This window comes from Candoia aspera, chromosome 17 (assembly GCF_035149785.1).
Source record: "Candoia aspera isolate rCanAsp1 chromosome 17, rCanAsp1.hap2, whole genome shotgun sequence".
NCBI classification, from domain to species: domain Eukaryota; kingdom Metazoa; phylum Chordata; class Lepidosauria; order Squamata; family Boidae; genus Candoia; species Candoia aspera.
In genome coordinates this window covers 3,744,313-3,760,927 of record NC_086169.1, presented here as the reverse complement: position 1 = coordinate 3,760,927, position 16,615 = coordinate 3,744,313, and the positions used below count along the sequence as shown (strand labels likewise).

General features: G+C 50.4%; 1 protein-coding gene across 1 annotated transcript; it reads left to right on the top strand.

The window, feature by feature from the left end:
* Positions 1-77: 77 nt before the first annotated feature.
* On the top strand, positions 78-12,650 carry NDUFS2 (NADH:ubiquinone oxidoreductase core subunit S2). Its single transcript, XM_063316750.1, has 14 exons — positions 78-202; positions 1,434-1,537; positions 2,725-2,912; positions 3,965-4,085; positions 4,723-4,835; positions 5,833-5,907; positions 6,738-6,815; positions 7,821-7,906; positions 8,180-8,299; positions 8,638-8,767; positions 8,903-8,998; positions 9,676-9,759; positions 12,020-12,077; positions 12,481-12,650. Exons 1-14 carry the CDS (start codon positions 117-119, stop codon positions 12,516-12,518), a joined length of 1,377 nt encoding a protein of 458 aa, XP_063172820.1. The 5' UTR covers positions 78-116; the 3' UTR covers positions 12,519-12,650.
* The last annotated feature ends 3,965 nt before the right edge of the window (positions 12,651-16,615 follow it).

The following is a 16,615-nucleotide window of genomic DNA, read 5'->3' as shown; positions in this document are numbered from 1 at the left end:
CTCAGGGGAGCCGCCGCGGGAAGGCGAAGGCGTCCCTCGCCCGCAGTAATAATGGCGGCCCCGCAGCGCCGCTTCTCCAGGGCGCATGCGCGCGCGCTGACGTCCAGCGTGGGACGATGGCGGCGCTCAGGGCTCTGTGCAGGCTGCGGGCACCTTCAGGGCCATGGGTGCCAGGGAGGGCGCTGGGGGCAGCGCCCAGCAGGTAATCCTCGCCTCTTCAGCCCGAGCTGGAGGGATAGATTCTCATTCCCGGAGGACTGGCAGGAAAGTCCCCTTTCCTTCGCGGGAGATCGTGCCTGGTGAACCCCTAGAGACACGCCAAGTCCCTAGTCCTCATGAAAGCCTGACCTGGAAGCGCTTTTCTCCAAAGGCTGGCGCAGAGGGGCCGTGGCGAAGGAGGGGAGGGCGCTCTGCACACCCTCAGAGGCAGGGGCACCTATTGCATCCCGGGTATCCCTGGTCTGATGCTAGCCTTTGGAGAAAAAAGGTTTCGGGGGGTGCAAGTGAAGCCTCCCCCCTGGCCCGGCACAGGCCTGGTAGGACGTGAGAACAGCGCGAAGGGCATTTTTGGTCACGTGGGGGCCGCCACCGAAGAGGCCCTGCTGCTCAAAAGGGATCTCTTGGTGTCCGCAGGTGAGGAATCTGGAGCAGAACCCCAGATGCTGCCTAGAGCTTGCAGGGAAAAGTACAAAAGGAAGTGCCATAAGTGCATCCAGGGTGCAAACTGTTTAAAGTAGTGTTTCTCACCCTTGGCCGCTTTAAGACGGGTGGACTTCAACTCCCAGAATTCCCCAGCCAGCTTTTTGCTGGCTGGGGAATTCTGGGAGTTGAAGTCCACCCATCTTAAAGCGGCCAAGGGTGAGAAACACTGGTCTAAGCCTAGATTTCCATAGTCAAATGGGGGTAAAAGCATGCTGGCTGGGGAATTCTGGGAGTTGAAGTCCACCCGTCTTAAAGTTGCCAAATCCAGCTTGAAAGGGTAAAAACAACAACTTAAGCTGGGTCTGCAAGCCCAGTGGATATAGGTCCAGCAGAGCAGGTATAACCTGCCCGAAGCAGCTTGTGCCCAACTTGAACAGCATGAGGGCGACGTACGAGAATCGTCGTCCAGCCCAAAAGGAAGCCACACGTGCCGTTAAAACAGCCACCCACCCCCATTAAAACAACAAAAATGGCCGCCTGAACCAAAACACCCTCGAGCTCATCCAGTGGGGGATTCTGCTGGTCCTGACCTGAAAGCCTGGGGAAAGCGTCAGATCTTAGCCGCCTATCAGGAGGCCCTGCAGGATCAGGGCCAACCGTATCTTGGTCAAGGATGGAGGGCAAAGAGGGTTGGAGAAGTTACCTCGAGAAGATCGAGTCCCGAAACTGGACAAGCAGCAGCTGCACGAAGGATGGCTGTTTCACCCGTTCTCATTTTCCCCTTCTTTCAGAGGAAAACAGTGGCAGCCAGATAAGGACTTCATGAAGCAGTTCGAAGGCGCAGTCATGTACCCTAGCAAAATGACAGAAAAGTGGGTTCTTCCACCGTGGAACGGTGAGTATCTCTCTTGGAGTGGTATTATTATTATTCGGGTTGGTCGCACAGCCAGCCAGATGTTTAGACTGGATTTGGCATTTTTGTCCACCTAGCGAGTCCCTCCCAAGGACCTGGGATAGGCAGATGTTGTTTAACAATACTAGAGGTATCGTCGCAGGATGTCAGCTGTTCCAAGCAAAGCTGCCTTTTGCAATTGACTGATGTGATTTTGTCAATGCCAACAGTGTTCTGGGGTGCTCCAGATGTTTTGGAAGGGCACCCAAGGTGCCTATTATTATTACTACTATCTTTGCTTTCTTTTGCCCCAGTCGTTCTGTTTGCGGGTCTTTTTATATTTTGTGATTTTCTCTGTTCTTTCCCTTCTATTCTGCTGTCTCCAGATATTGCAATGTCCATTATCCAGACATTTTTGTCTGTCTTACCAACAATTTTTAAGTCTGGGGTGTTGTGTGGCAGATGCTTGTCTGTTTGAATTCTAAAGGAATTTTTTTTTGAAAGCTGCCTGGAATCACTGTGAGCTGGGCAGCCATATGAATCTCCTTAATAAATAAAATAGAGAATAAAGTCCCAGAGCACTTTAGCTTCTTCATTTTCTATTACTTTGTCTACTTGGTGGTCCCACCAGTTCTTGCTTGCAGGCAAGGGGTGTTTCTTGCAGATATTCCAATGCACCAGTGTTGCTACTTTGTCATGCCATTGTTTATAGTAAGCCTGTGCAATCCTGGAGCAGCTAACGAGGTGGTCCACTGTTTCTTCTTTTTGATGGTGATGATGCTACTGCTTCATGTTGCATCAATTTCAAATTTAATGTAATGTAATTGATTGGACTGGTAGGGCCGCCCCATTCAAATCCGCTCTGCATGGCCTGCAGCGTTCAGAACAGATTAAAAAAAACAGCCGTGAACGAAAGGTGCCAAGGGGGACAGAAGAACCCAAACATTTCCACTTTAAGGACCCCACCATCCCAGTTAGCCCAAGGCCTGGGAATAAAACCATGTTTGCAGAGCTGTTTTGAGTCACTTCATGGTGGGAGCGTGCAAATTTCAGAGGGAGTGCTGCTCGATCTGGGTCCTGCCGATCAACCAAACGAGGTGGGCAGATGCTCTGGGAGATGCCACAGCAGTTTGGTATGCTTACAGTGGCATATACTGTATAAGTAATCTGTAACCTCTTTGCTGCCCCAGATAGGGATCCGGTAGTAGGGAGGCTGGCCAACATCACGCTCAACTTTGGGCCCCAACACCCTGCAGCTCACGGGGTCCTGCGCCTGGTGATGGTGCTGAGCGGGGAGAATGTGAGGAAGTGCGACCCCCACATCGGCTTGCTTCACCGAGGAACAGAGAAACTGATAGAATACAAGACCTATCTTCAGGTAGGGGGGGCAGGGGGCACCCCTCAAAGCTTTTTCTTTCACGCCATTTGTCCGGTTTCTCAACTGCTCCGTCAATGCCGTCGGCTGCTACCAAGTGGCTATCGCGGGGGGGGGGCGGCTCCGTTTGGGATGTATTTTAAATCCCAGAGTCAGAAGGGACCTTCGAGGTCATCCAGCCCAACCCCTGGTTCAGTGTGGGATCCACTATCTACAGCAGGGGGAGGGGGGGTTCAAATGTTTTTTAGCCTATGGAACCTGGTAGTTTTTTTTAAAAAAATCCCAGTGTCCCTGATCAAGAGGTAAAGCTGGAGTGATAGAAAACTGGCTGGGTTTGAGCGTCAGCCCTTTGAGGGAGGCCAGGCCTGAAATTGATTCCAAAGTTTGCCTGGAACTCTGTTTTATTGATAGAGGCTGTAGTAACTGAATCTTGAAAGCCTGGCTGCATTTTCCCTTCCATCTCTCTTATACCCCAGGAAAATGGGGGAGAATCACTCTGAGTTTTTTCCTTTTTTCCCCAGGCTTGCAACAGTTTTTTTGTCTGTTTTTGTAACCGCCGCTGCATACTTTCTCCAAGATCAGCTCTCTGGCTTTCTACATCAAGGGACAGGGGGGGGGTTTGCCCTTAATTCCCCAGGGAACCCAGCTTGGAAAAAACCGCTCCAGAGCAGTGTTTCTCAACCTCAGCGACTTGTAGATGGGCGGACTTCAACTCCCAGAATTCCCCAGCTGGCATGCTTTAAGATGTGTGGACTTCAACTCCCAGAATTCCACGCTGCCTGGGGGTTGAAGTCCGCCCATCTGAAAGTTGTTGAGCTTGAGAAACACTGCTCCGGGGTATCTCAGCCAGAGGACCCGCCAGCAAAATGGAACTTACAACTTCAAGTGGCAGCTTGTTCCGCTGGCCAGTTGTTCACCCAGTCAGCCCGTTCCCTGGCATCTAACCTAAACCTTCTTCCTTGTAACTTTAACCCTTTGGCTCTCGCCCACCGCCTCTCTCGCTCCTGCAAAGAACAGAATCCCAGTTAAAAGGTCTTCCTTTCTTTCCGTCTCAGGCCTTGCCGTATTTTGATCGGCTTGATTACGTCTCCATGATGTGCAATGAACAGGCATATTCTTTGGCTGTCGAAAAACTGCTCAATATTCAACCGCCCTTGAGAGCTCAGTGGATCCGAGGTGAGCGGGCCTTCCGTGCCTCGAGCTGACATGGCGGTGTAAAAATTTAATATTTACAGAGCGCCGGGGGGGCCCTTGGGAGGGGGAGGCACTTTCCTTGGGAGAAGTAAAGAGACTTTGGTTACTGTGAGCGAGGACCCAGTATTTTCACTTTCCTTCTGCGACATATGCACATCCTCTCCCTCCCTCCTTCCTCCCTTCCCTGCCTCTAAATAGACCAGGGTTGCTCAACCAGGGTCCCGTGGCATCCTCGGGTTCCGTGCGAGGTCACCAGGGGTTCCCTGGGAGATCCCGATTTATTTAAGAAATTATTTCGAATTCGGGCAACTTCACCTTAAAGAGTTAAGTTTCGTCCTTTATTTTTAGTTTAAGAACACGGTTAATGCATCTAGACAGGCCTACCCATGAAACAAATATCATAATTTTGTCACTGCTGGCCTGTGTTTGGGCCTGAATGTGCAGGGGTTCCTTCCCCCAGGCCTGAAAAATATTTCAAGGGGTCCTCCAGGGTCAAAAACTTGAGAAAGGCTGTATTAAAGCATTAGCTTCTGGGGATGCCGCCGAGGTTTTTATTTTCATTGCTGCTGCCTCCTCCTGTTCCAAACTTCAGGGGCTAACCCCGATCTTTGTCTCCCAGTTCTCTTTGGAGAAATCACACGACTTCTAAATCACATCATGGCCATTACCACCCATGCTCTGGACGTTGGGGCCATGACCCCCTTCTTCTGGATGTTTGAAGAGAGGGAAAAGGTAAATCTCCTGTGATGGTATGAGGGAAAGACCTTGGGAGACGGGGCGAAGAGACGCTGCCAAGGGAACAGGCAGATAAGAGGCGGCTTAGCCCTCAGCTGCATAATGGGTGGGCAAAGAGGCTCAGAAGGGACCCTCCCTGGTTTCTCGGGCTGTAAAGGAGACGGGGGGAGAATTGGACTTTCGGACTTGCAAGATCCTGTCAGTGTAGCTTTACGATAAAGTAGAATTAGCTCATCTGGTTGTGTTTCCTATCTGGCCTACATGGTAAGGCTGACACCAGCCACCAGTCTGCTTTCAGTCAGGGATTGGCAGTTACCAACAAAAAACAAGTTTGTTTGCAATGCATTAGGAAAAAAGCCCCTTTTGATGAATCAACTTCTGGCTTAAGAATGGTGCAGTGTCCACTTAATCAGCTACAGTTTGAGTGGATTAAGCTACTGATGGAAAAATGGGTACAAGCCGGGAATAAATCCCAAATGTTAGGCATTGCTTATATCGGACACTTGTACCCATCAATACAGCTGCTGGCCTAGTTACGACTACCTGTATGGTATGTGAGAAAGGCCCTGAGAAACGGGGCGAAGAGACGCTGCCAAGGGAACGGTCAGATAAGAGGCGGCTTAGCCCTCAGCTGCATAATGGGAGGAGAAAGAGGCTCAGGAGGGACCCTCCCTGGTTTCTCAGGCTGTAAAGGAGACGGGGGGAGATTTGTACTTTCAGACTTACAAGATTGATGTCAGTGTAGCCTTACAATAAAGTAGAATTGGCTCATCTGGTCGTGTTTCCTGACTGGTCCACCTGGGAAGGCTGACATCCCTACAAACACCCCTCCAGGACCCCAACCCTGTTGGAGCAATTCCTGAATCTATTTGACTGGCCTCTCTGTGACCCGGAAGGCTGGACTGCTGGATCCAGCCTCTCTTAAGTTAGTACCGAGGAGCCGCTGAGTGAGGCGGTCTGTCCACAGGCTCGCTGAACCTACGTCTCTCTGCAGATGTTTGAATTCTACGAGCGGGTTTCCGGAGCTCGGATGCACGCCGCTTACGTCCGGCCAGGGGGGGTCCACCAGGTGAGGAGGGATTTGGGGGTGGGGGAGGCAGGCCTGTGTTTGCCACAAACAGGTCCCTGCCTTTGGGATCAATGTGTCCACAGCATGACGATGATGGTGATGGTGAGTGGTTTTCCAACTTGGCAAGTCTAAGATAGGTGGACTGGCTGGGGAATTCTGGGAGTTGAAGTCCACCCTTCTTGAAGTTTCGAAGTTGGAAAAACCCTGATGACGATGATGATGATGGTTTATTAAATGTATGTGCTACCCAACTCCCCGCAACTCTGGGCAATTTACAAATTATTGAAAACCTGAAAAGCAGACATTAAAAACAAGAAGAAGGCTAGAAATGGGTGGGCCCAAAGAAAGCAAGCTAGGTTGAAAGGGGCTTCAGTCACCCTCGCCAAAGGCCTGGGCAAAGATCCAAGTCTTTGGGCCTCTTTGAAACACCAGCAGGGTGAAGGCTGTTAAGATCATTCCAGAGGGCAGGCGCTGTGACAGAGAAGCACTCAGGTGAGAATCATGGCTTAATACAAGTTTACCAAGGTCAAGGAGCCCCTCAAAAGCCCTGGGAATTATCCTGAGATGTTCCTAAAGTTGCCACCCGCAGCATTCTTTAAAATAACCTGCTCCTGTGCGTCGTCACCCTCTTTCTTAACTCCACGTCTTCCGATCCCGGCTGAGTCCACTGAGATCACGTGTGAAGCCACCGTTGAACGCAGGCTTCCCGAATCCAGGATAACAGGCTGGAGTTGCAGCACCCAGCGCCCAAGCCACACCATGTCGGGCGTGGGGTGAATCCGGCTGTTGCCCGAGCCTCTTTTTCAATCCATCTTTCTTCCACCACTCAGGATATGCCGCTCGGGTTGATGGACGACATCTACGAATTCATGAAGAATTTCTCAGCCCGGATCGATGAGGTGGAGGAGGTAAGGCTGCTTCAGCAGACCATGGGAATTTTTTTTGGAGGGTTTTTTGGAGGCGGGGGAGGACATGCTTAATTTTTACTGGGCATGCCACAGAAGGTTGCCCCAGGGAATCATCTCAGTCAATCTGCCACCATCTCCTTTTTCCGAGATACACCCTTCCAACTCCACCCCGCTTTTCATTTTCCGTCCTGACTTCCCAGGAATTAGTCTGTCTTCTGTGTCCATCGAGGACATTCCAGGTTTTTTTGGGGGGGGCGTCCATTCTTCACAAGAGGAAGTTCAAAGCCGTCCCGATTCTAACTTTCAGTCCGTGGCAGTTCACCTTTTTAACCGCGCTGGGTAAATCAAAGATGACACCGCGTGTTTTGGGAACGACGTTTCAGGATCAACACACGTGCCATATACCCAGACTGTGCTCGGATCCTAGGTCATCGTGGCTTGCTGGATCTGGGCTCGGTGTGTTTCGTGATGTGGGGCCAGCGAATTGGGCTTTACCCGGGAAAACACCTTAAACCATGGCTTGGTGCAACGTGTGAATGAGGCTTAAACAGGCTCGTTGCTGGCACAATAAGACGTTTACTGGGATGACCAAATAAAGAAATACTCCATGTGTGGGTTTTTTTTTTGAAAGGACAATAATTTCCTCCTCTTCCTCCTCCTCCATCCCTTTCTTTTCCTTCATCTCCTCCTTCATCCCTTTCTTCTCCATTTCTTCTCCTCCTCCTTCTCCTTCATCTCTTCCTCCTCCTTCATTTCTTTCTTCTCCTTTTCCTTCTTCTTCTTCACCTCTTCCTTTTTTCCTTCATCTCCTCCACCTCCTCTCCTCCAGTTTTTCCTTTTTTAAAAAATCTAAACAAAACAAAGAACCCTGAAGCAAACCAATCCTGCCTGCACCACCGGGTTGCCCTGCCATGTGAACATCCAGCGGGGGGAAAAATGGTTCTCTTTCCTTTCCTCAATTTCTTAACCAAGTCAGGCACCTTCTACTGACGATTCCCTCTGCAGATGTTAACCAACAACCGAATTTGGAGGAACCGCACAATCGATATCGGGGTGATCTCAGCCGAAGACGCCCTCAATTGTGGCTTTAGGTATGCTTTCGGCCTTCTCCTCATCTGGTGTCCCCGCAGGCCACCCGGCTGGTGCTGCAAATCGTGTTTCTGAAATTGCATCCTCGGAAGCAAACGGGCGTCTGGGCAGGGGTCTTTAGGCAATGCCGTGGCGATGCTCGCAAAGAGCAGTGAAAGAAATCCTTCAAGGACGGCATGGGAAAGGCCCAGCCCGTAGGACACACCCCATCCCCTGATCTTCCCTCCCTGGTGCACGGTCATCCTTCCGACTGGCCTCTCGTTTTCCCTCACCAGCGGTGTGATGCTTCGCGGGTCGGGGATCCACTGGGATCTCCGCAAAACCCAGCCTTACGACGCCTACGACCAGGTGGAGTTCGACGTGCCGATCGGGTCCAACGGAGACTGTTACGACAGGTGCGGTTCCAGTTTGGGGAAAGGGGGGGGCTCGGCCCCTCCTCTCCGATCCCAGAGTCTTCCAGCATGCGCAGGAGCTGCGGATCTTGGGCGGGATTGCGAGCCCCCCTTATTTGCAGAGCTTCAGAGGGCGCGGAAAGGCCCCCGGTTCCCCTGCGACGGACAGGGCGTCTCTCGGCGGCCCTGCTTCCCTGACCTTCTGGTGGGCTAAGCGTGTCTTCTCGCTCTGCCTGCTCCTCCGTTCGTCCTCATCCGTGGGCCGGCTCCTCCTTCCAAAGCCCTTTCCTGTCCCTGGCCGCCCTTCTGGGCCACTCACCGGTCTTCCCTCCGTCCGACAGGTACCTGTGCCGCATCGAAGAGATGCGTCAGTCGCTCCGCATCATCTTGCAGGCCCTCAACAGGATGCCGGAAGGAGAGGTCAAAGTGGACGACGCCAAGGTCTCACCGCCTAAGCGAGCCGAGATGAAGGTAGGGTCGGGTCCCCCAGAAGGTGTTGCCTCTTGCTCGGGAAAAAAGATCCCTCATTAGGCTTAGCCGTCGTCAAACCCACGGAGGAGTGGGGCACCTGGACGTTACGGTAAACCTTTCTTCCCCTCTCGTTAGACGTCCATGGAGTCTCTCATTCATCATTTCAAGCTTTACACGGAGGGCTACCAAGTGCCTCCCGGGGCCACCTACACTGCCATCGAGGCTCCCAAGGTAAATGCTGAATTTGCCCACAACCGATTTGTCTGTTAATCTAACCTTTCAATAAACATAGAGCTAGTATTTCTGGATGCGCTTCTTGTCTGGGCCACCTCACAAGGCTGACATAGACTGAGTTTGCCCCTTCTTGTTGGCAATAGATAATACAGGTAGTCCTCACTTAATGACCGTTTGTTTAGTGGCAGTTCAGACTTACGACGGTGCTGGAAAACAGCTTACAACCGGTGCTCACACTTTCGTCCCCTGGTCACATGATCACGATTCGGGCACTTGGCAACCAGTTCACATTTATGACTATTCCAGCAGCCTGTGGTCACGTGATCACTATTTTCGACCTTCCTGACTGGCTTCTGGCAAGCAAAAACAACAGGGAACTGCATCATGACCGTGTGGTTTGCTTAACGGCTGCGGCGATTCACTTAATGACCACACCAACAAAGGTCGTAAAATTGGGTTGGATTCAGTTATGGCTGTTTCACTTAGCAACTGAAATTCTGGCCTCGATTGTGGTCGTTAAGTGAGGACTACCTGTATGGTTTGGCTGGCTTTGGCTTAGCGTGCCGGGTAAACCCGGATCAGCGTGGTTTACACAGCAAAGTGTGTTTGAGCACCTCAGGGATCTGAATAAACCCAACCTCCTTGGTCACTCAACTTTTCTTCCTTGTCTGCAGGGCGAGTTTGGGGTGTATCTGGTGTCGGATGGCAGCAGCCGTCCCTATCGCTGCAAGATCAAAGCGCCTGGCTTTGCTCACCTGGTAAGAGAAAACTATAGGCTTCCATGAAGGTTGGGGTAGAACATCAAGGTGGCCTTGATGGAAATACGCAGGAACCGATCTCTAGGCAAAGGGCTGAAGCATTTTTTAAGTCCAGAGCAACCAGGTAACATTCAGAGGTGGCTCAGGCAGACACCTCCCTCATCCACTGGAGTATAAGAGGGGGAGGAAGTTCAGCACAATCCGAAATGTGAAGGCTCAGGAAATATTTATAGGTGGGGAGAATCCAGGGGACTGGGGGCAGCTGGGAGAGAAAGGGGGCAGAAGCCAAAGACAGGCGTTGCTTGCTTCCAGCGTGCAGGGTTGATAGATAAACTCCCGCCGTGGCTTTAGCTCAGGCGAAAAGGGTGGTGACGTAGCCGGCTCCCAAGCTCTCCTCGCAATCTGGGTGTAGAAAGCTGAGCAGGCGTAGCGTCAGGAAGATGACCTCGAAGGAGACACACAGGATCCGTTACCTGGGCAAAAGGGGCTGCAGCATTTTTAAGTCCCACGCAACCAGATTAACATTTGAAAGCAGCTCAGGCCGACACCTCCCCGATTCACAGGAGTGTAAGAGGGGGAGGAGGTTCGGCACAAGCCGGCTGGCAAGATTCGGCTATTAGCACCCACCTCAATCAGAGTGGTTTTAGCCTTTGTGCGGAGTTAAGTTCCTGATCTGGTCCACCTAATGGGGCTGACAGGTCGTGCAGGGAGTTTGCAGTGGGTCCTCTTGATCTAAAAGCCAAGGGATTTAAGGTAATCCTCTGGCCTCTTCTCCGCTGCTTGGTTCTGGCGGGGCAGAGAGGGCTACGGGACGCTCCCTCCCTCCCATGAATCCAGCTGGCCTGTTTCTCCAAGGAGGCCCGAGCAGACTTTTCAGTTGGGCTTAAGTTTAGCATCACCTGGAGAAGGAAGGCCTTCTGGGCTCACCCCTCTGGAGCAACCCAGCCTCCGAGCCCCGGGTCTGCCCTGGGCTTGGTCACCTGGCCCCTTGGGAGGAAAGCAAGCCAGGAATTCTAGCTTGAGCCTAATGCCGGGCGAATGGCCAGTCACCCAGATGGGTGCAGGCGTCCCCGGCTGTAACGGTTGCCTATCCAAAACACTCTCAGACTCACAAGCGAGAGCTTAATAAAATCTGGTTTGTTTAAGAATAGCATGCAAGTACAAAGAAAGCTGAGAATGGGAAAAGCGCGCCAAATGCAAACTAAAAAACCCTCGGTGCCAAGGAGATCCCTCCCCCCGTCGAATCTCCCCAGGCTCACAATCCCAGGTGCTCCCCACGGCTCCTGAGGATGCGGTGGAAAAGGCCTTGAGCCGAGCACAGAACCCAGACACTTTCCTTTGAAACGAACAGAGATACAGAGCGTGGCACGAGGTCTCCCAGCAGCCCCCTCCCAACAGCAGCGCGCATCAGCACCATGGCGTGTGAAACCTTGCGATGTACAGGGCACATTGAAACAGTGAACGTGACGCCAGCTGTTACGGGGAGCAACCAAGAAGGAGCAACGGGCAGTGTGCAGGAACAGCTGTTTCCTTCTCCTCAAAGCAGGATTCTTGCGAATGCCTCCTGTTTTGACCAGATCCGCTGTTGCTTTCAAGCCTTCCTCTCTCACTTCCCTCTTTCGAACTGTCTGGACAGAGCGTAAACTTTTCCCTTCCCCGCCGTGGGTCACGTGGGGCGTGAACAAGTGAGGCCAAGCCTTCAGCACTTCAGGGACCTCCGAGGAAGTGGTCAGCCGTGCCGGGCCCTCTCGGCAAAGCATTTTTATTTCCCACGCTGTGCTTTTCAGAAGACCTTTTCTTTGCAGCGGGTCCCCTTCCAGTCATGGGATTCGGAAACGCCCCTGGCGTGGGACTACAAGCTTTAGCAGCCTTTCGCTTTCAGTCGCCTCGTTGGCCACGCCCCTTGGGCTGCGTTCTTCTTTATTCCCTTAAGCCGTGTTTCTAGTCCTCATGAAATACAATTTTTTTTTTTAAATGTTGAGATTTCTTAGGAAGCAGCCTATGGTCCGTCTTGCTTCCTGCTGTGGCCTCGGCGCTGGGGGAGGCTGTTCTTAAGGCCCCACTTGTGGATTAGGCTAGTCAGCCGCAAAGGCCCTTGCGGCAGAGTGGCTACAATTTGAGAAGTCACTTCTTTGCCTCTCCTAAACAACACCTCATGCCCTGACTCTCCCACCTCTTTTCACCTCCTCTGCTTTGCACATAGAAGGCAAAACCATACAAGGAAGCATTTTTCCAGACTCTTCTTCCTCCCTGTTTACAGGCCTCCTTGGATAAAATGTCAAAGGGTCACATGCTTGCAGACGTGGTGGCCATCATTGGTAAGACTCAGTGTTTCTCCTCCTGTTTCTCAGGGAAACCAATTTTATTTTATTTTAATTTAATTTAATTTAATTTAATTTAATTTAATTTAATTTAATTTAATTTAATTTAATTTAATTTAATTTAATTTAATTTAATTTAATTTAATTTAATTTTAATTCACTTAACTTAATTTAATTTTTGATTGATTGATTGATTGAAGCGCCGCCTGATTCCAAGCAACTCTGGGTGGCCCACAGCATCCCCAAAAGAATATTTATTTATTTATAAATGTATTCAAAAAGAGTAAAATACAGGGCAATGCAAAACAAACCAGCCCCAAACAAATAAAAACGATGGTTAGAACTCCCAGCTTTGCGGGTGTTATAAAACGTAATTTAACCACCACCTCTTCTTCTTCAGGCACCCAGGATATTGTCTTCGGTGAAGTGGATAGATAGATCAGCGTTCAGCCCGGGGGAGACGGGACAGGAAGCCCCCTCTCGCTGTGGACGCCAGCTGCCCCCCACGAGGAATCTTAACTCAGCACCCTACTGTTCATCTTGTGTGTTTTCAATGTAATTGGTCCTGGAATAGCAGGTCACAGTTAGCAAACAGAATAATAAAACAATCTCCCAAAATATAAATGGCCTCTGGAGATCTTGTCCACAAGCTATCATGGTCCAGGTTCTGATTTTTTCCCTATGTCCTCTTCCTTGGCCCCCCTTTCCTTCACATGGGTAACTTTTCCAGGCCTTTCCCAATAACCTGCTTGTTGGATGCCAGTCTTGGGCACGGCTGAGCAGCACCTGGGGGAGTCTCCCCTTAGATCATGGCTGCAGATCCCGTTTTTCAGCCTCCCAACCCTCAGTTTCCCACTAATTTTCTGCAGGAGGGAAAGCAAACGGGAGGCATTTAATTTTCGAGAAAGCTTAAGGGGACTTGAATATTTAAAACAATCCTTGCCCGCAAGGCAGGGGGAGATGGTAAAAAATGACTCCCTTCTCCAGCAACGTCATTTCATCGTGACTTCTTCCCCCAGAAGCCAATTTTAATTGTGTTCATGTTTTTTAAGCCAGGGAAGGGAGGGAGGGAGGGAGGGAGGGAGATTGCTTGCTTTGCTTGCTTGCTGGTTTCATCTTAGGGGATGTGTTTTGAAGTAGAGTCCAAAAAACTAGCTGGTCTCCCTTGGCACATTTGCCCTTCCTTCTTCCCTCCCTCCCTCCCTCCCTGGAAAGGCATTAGCAGGGCTTCTCAAATTACAGTTGAGTTCACACCACCTCGAAATCCTGCACTACAGTTTACAAGCCACAATTGGCTGGGTTCACACATTACGCTAAGCCCAAGTCAAACAATCACATCATGGCTGGAAGTGTGGCTTCTGAAAGCTTTAGATGTTACCAAATTGTACGCGGAGATGGAATAGTTGCGTGCCGAAATGATACCGTCTTCTGTTGCAATTCAATACCAATCAGGAAGTCAGTATTACGGCTTTTAGCCAGCGATTGGAACCAAATATGAATAAGATCAGTGTTAGCTTTTATTCTTCTGTCCTTGGAAAAAAAAAGCAGCTGCATTTGTACACCTGCTCAACCAAAGCGAAACGGTCAAGATATTTGTGCGTGTTCTGACAGCACAGGAGGATTGTAAGATTGGCTCTGCAAAATTATCTTGGTTTGTCGCTAGGAGTTGGACATCCTCAGGGCTCTGTTGAAAAGCATTGGGAGCCCTTTGGCAGATTCTGCCTGTGTTGGATCTCACTGTAAAATAATTTTTAAAACGCCTCCCCTTTTTATTTTTTAAACTTTTTTCCCGTGCAGTTCAGAAGATGCGTAAAGCTCTTCCAAAAGATGACCCGTCCCATCCGGGCACCAAGATGCAGGCAGAGGTTTCTCCATTGGAAATGTTTGCCCGCGGGCGTTGGCCTCTCCAGATGTTTCTGACACCTGGCAGTTGCACCCAGCAAGGGAAGATCAACCCTGTGCCTTGTTTTAAGGCACTGCCCGCCTGTCTTTGAGCACCCATGTGGACTAGAAGCATGGCATTTGCAATTCAAAGCTGCGATCCTCAGCCCCCTCCATGGGTGCCAGCTTCTCAGCACTCCCAGGTCCCAAACCTCAGCTGGAAAGGCCCCAGCTAGGCAGGGGTTCGGGCTGGCCTCAATTTCGGTGTCTGGCCTCGAAGGTCAAGCAAGGTCAGACCAGCCCTTGGGGTCCAGGGCCTGGTTCCCAGGCAGCAGCGTGTCTCCCCCCACCATGGACGCCCCCAGTGAGGTTCCCGATTGCTTTTCCAGCATATTCCCCCCTCCTCTTTCCTCCAAACTGGTCTTGGCCCAGTGCCTCCCAGCAAGCTGGGGGTGGAAAACGGGAAGCTGCACCCGAGCTGATTGGCCACCAGCTAGCAAAGAGCTGAACGCAGCCGCTGCAGGAAAACATGTGTCTTGTGGTCATGGCCGTCCTGCTGAGCTCCGGGTGATACTGCAGAAGTGCTTAGCTCAGCCCCTGGACTGACCAGGGGGAGGCGAAGGGGACGCGGCCGGATCGTTGTGGCACTCGGTGGGTCCCCAAAATGAAGCTCCTTGGCGTGGCCATCCTGGTTCTGCTGGCTGGGGAAGCAGGTAAGATCCACCTCTCCTATCTGGGGAGGGGGGGAGGAAAGAGCCTAACAAGGGGAGCAAGTGGGTTGGGGGGGTCATCGGGGTGTCACAGCTGGATTAATGCAGCAAACTAGAGTTAATACATGGTTAAGTCGGAAGGGGTGGAAACAGCCTCGGCGATACTGCAATTTGCTCCCAGCGTTTGCGTTCCTTCGTCCTTCTTGGTCTCCCAAAAGATGGAAGAGGTCCCTCTTCCTGACAGCCCTGCGAGGTGGGCTTCCAGAGCCCCCCAAAGGCTCAAACCCAGCCTTTCCCGTCTTTAGCCAACTCTGCTCAAGCACAACGGCTGCATCGCACGGCGCATTGCGTTCTCTCCCTTTCTTTCAGCTTAGGGCATTGGGCGCATCCATCCATGCTTTTAATGTAGGGTTTGGGGGCGGTGCAGAAACGAGAGGATGTTCTGAGGCAACCATGGTCTGGCTAACCCTGGATGCCTTCAGCAGTGAGAACACCACCGCTTTTTAAATCGTGATTTATCGGCCAGCGGTTCTTTGACCAACGGAGGAGCTGATCTTCCCCATCCTGGGCGAGAAAGGACAGAAAAGATGGAAACTGGGTTCTCCTCAAGACAAGCCCACACCCAGATCCTCAAGAAGTTGCCCGCATTGCTGTTTGAAGCTGATCCGTAATGAAGGTGCAGACCAACTTCCAGATTCTCAACTTGATTAGGAGCAAATGCTTATAAAAACTAGGATTACTGAAGAGCAAGGATGGCAGATGGTACTCCCCAACGTTATACTCTCTTTTTCCATGGGGCTTGCTCCTGAGCAGAGCTGGTAAGACAGCTCTGGGTTGTCCTTGCGTTTATTTTATTTTACAGCCTAGTTTAGTTTGGCCCTACAAGCTGTTTAATTAAAACGACGCAGCACTGACTTGCTTCATTCCAGGAGGCCCAATGCCCAGGAACTTAATGGATGGCAATTTAATTTGGATTTATTTCTAATATTAGCCCCCTCCCCACCCAAAAAAGAAATTTTGAAAATCTAACCTGGAAAAAGCTTTGCTAGAATCCCCTCAACTTTTTTTTTTTAATTCACAAGGTATTTTCAAAGGAATCCTGATTATCCAATCCAGAGTCCATTGGAGCTGGGCAGCTAATAAATTGAAATAAATAAAAATAAGATAAATAAGGGGGCTTTTCTCGGTGTTGCGAGGCTGTTTTGTGATGCAGAATACGACCGTTTTTCAGTATGTGGTTTTCTTTAGCTCTCTTCCTGCAAAATGTGGTCCAGCGTTCTAGCCTGTTCACCTTTGCGAAATAATAGGGGCATATTATATTCCCACTATTTATATTTATACAGTATATGTGTTGGCTTGTGTGCATGTGTGTATTTATCCACACAAACATAGTGTTGTCTGCTGAAACATCACAAACTTCTAAAATGCCATTTGGAGCGACTTTCTCCTCGTTATTTCCAGTGATGGGAGCGGAAGTCCAGCTCTGCTGCAAGACTGCGACTTTCCTTTTTTTTTTTTAAAACAGTGATTTTGTTAAGACTTATAATTACAAGTAAAAACTAACACAAACTGAAAACAGCCCAAAGAATACAAAGAAAAAGCAGAAGGGGCAGAAAAGAAAGGAAACGTAAAGGACAGTAAAAAAGAAGAAAAGACATATATAAAGAAGGGGCTTCCCACCATCATCACAACAAGTATAAACAATTTTAGTAACTTGTCTTTATGTCTTAAAATACAACAAGTGATTCTCTTCTTCCCATTTCCCATAAGACTAACTTTCCCATCAGTTGCAGGTACCAAGGTCGTTTTATTATTGTATTAAATGGGGAAATGGGGCAATTCAAATCAAAATTCCATCTCCCCCAGTCTTCTTCTCCCAAGAGGGAACAGCCCGAAATTCTGAGATCGCTTTAGAAAGAGGGGGTCAAAGGAGAGCCTCCAACG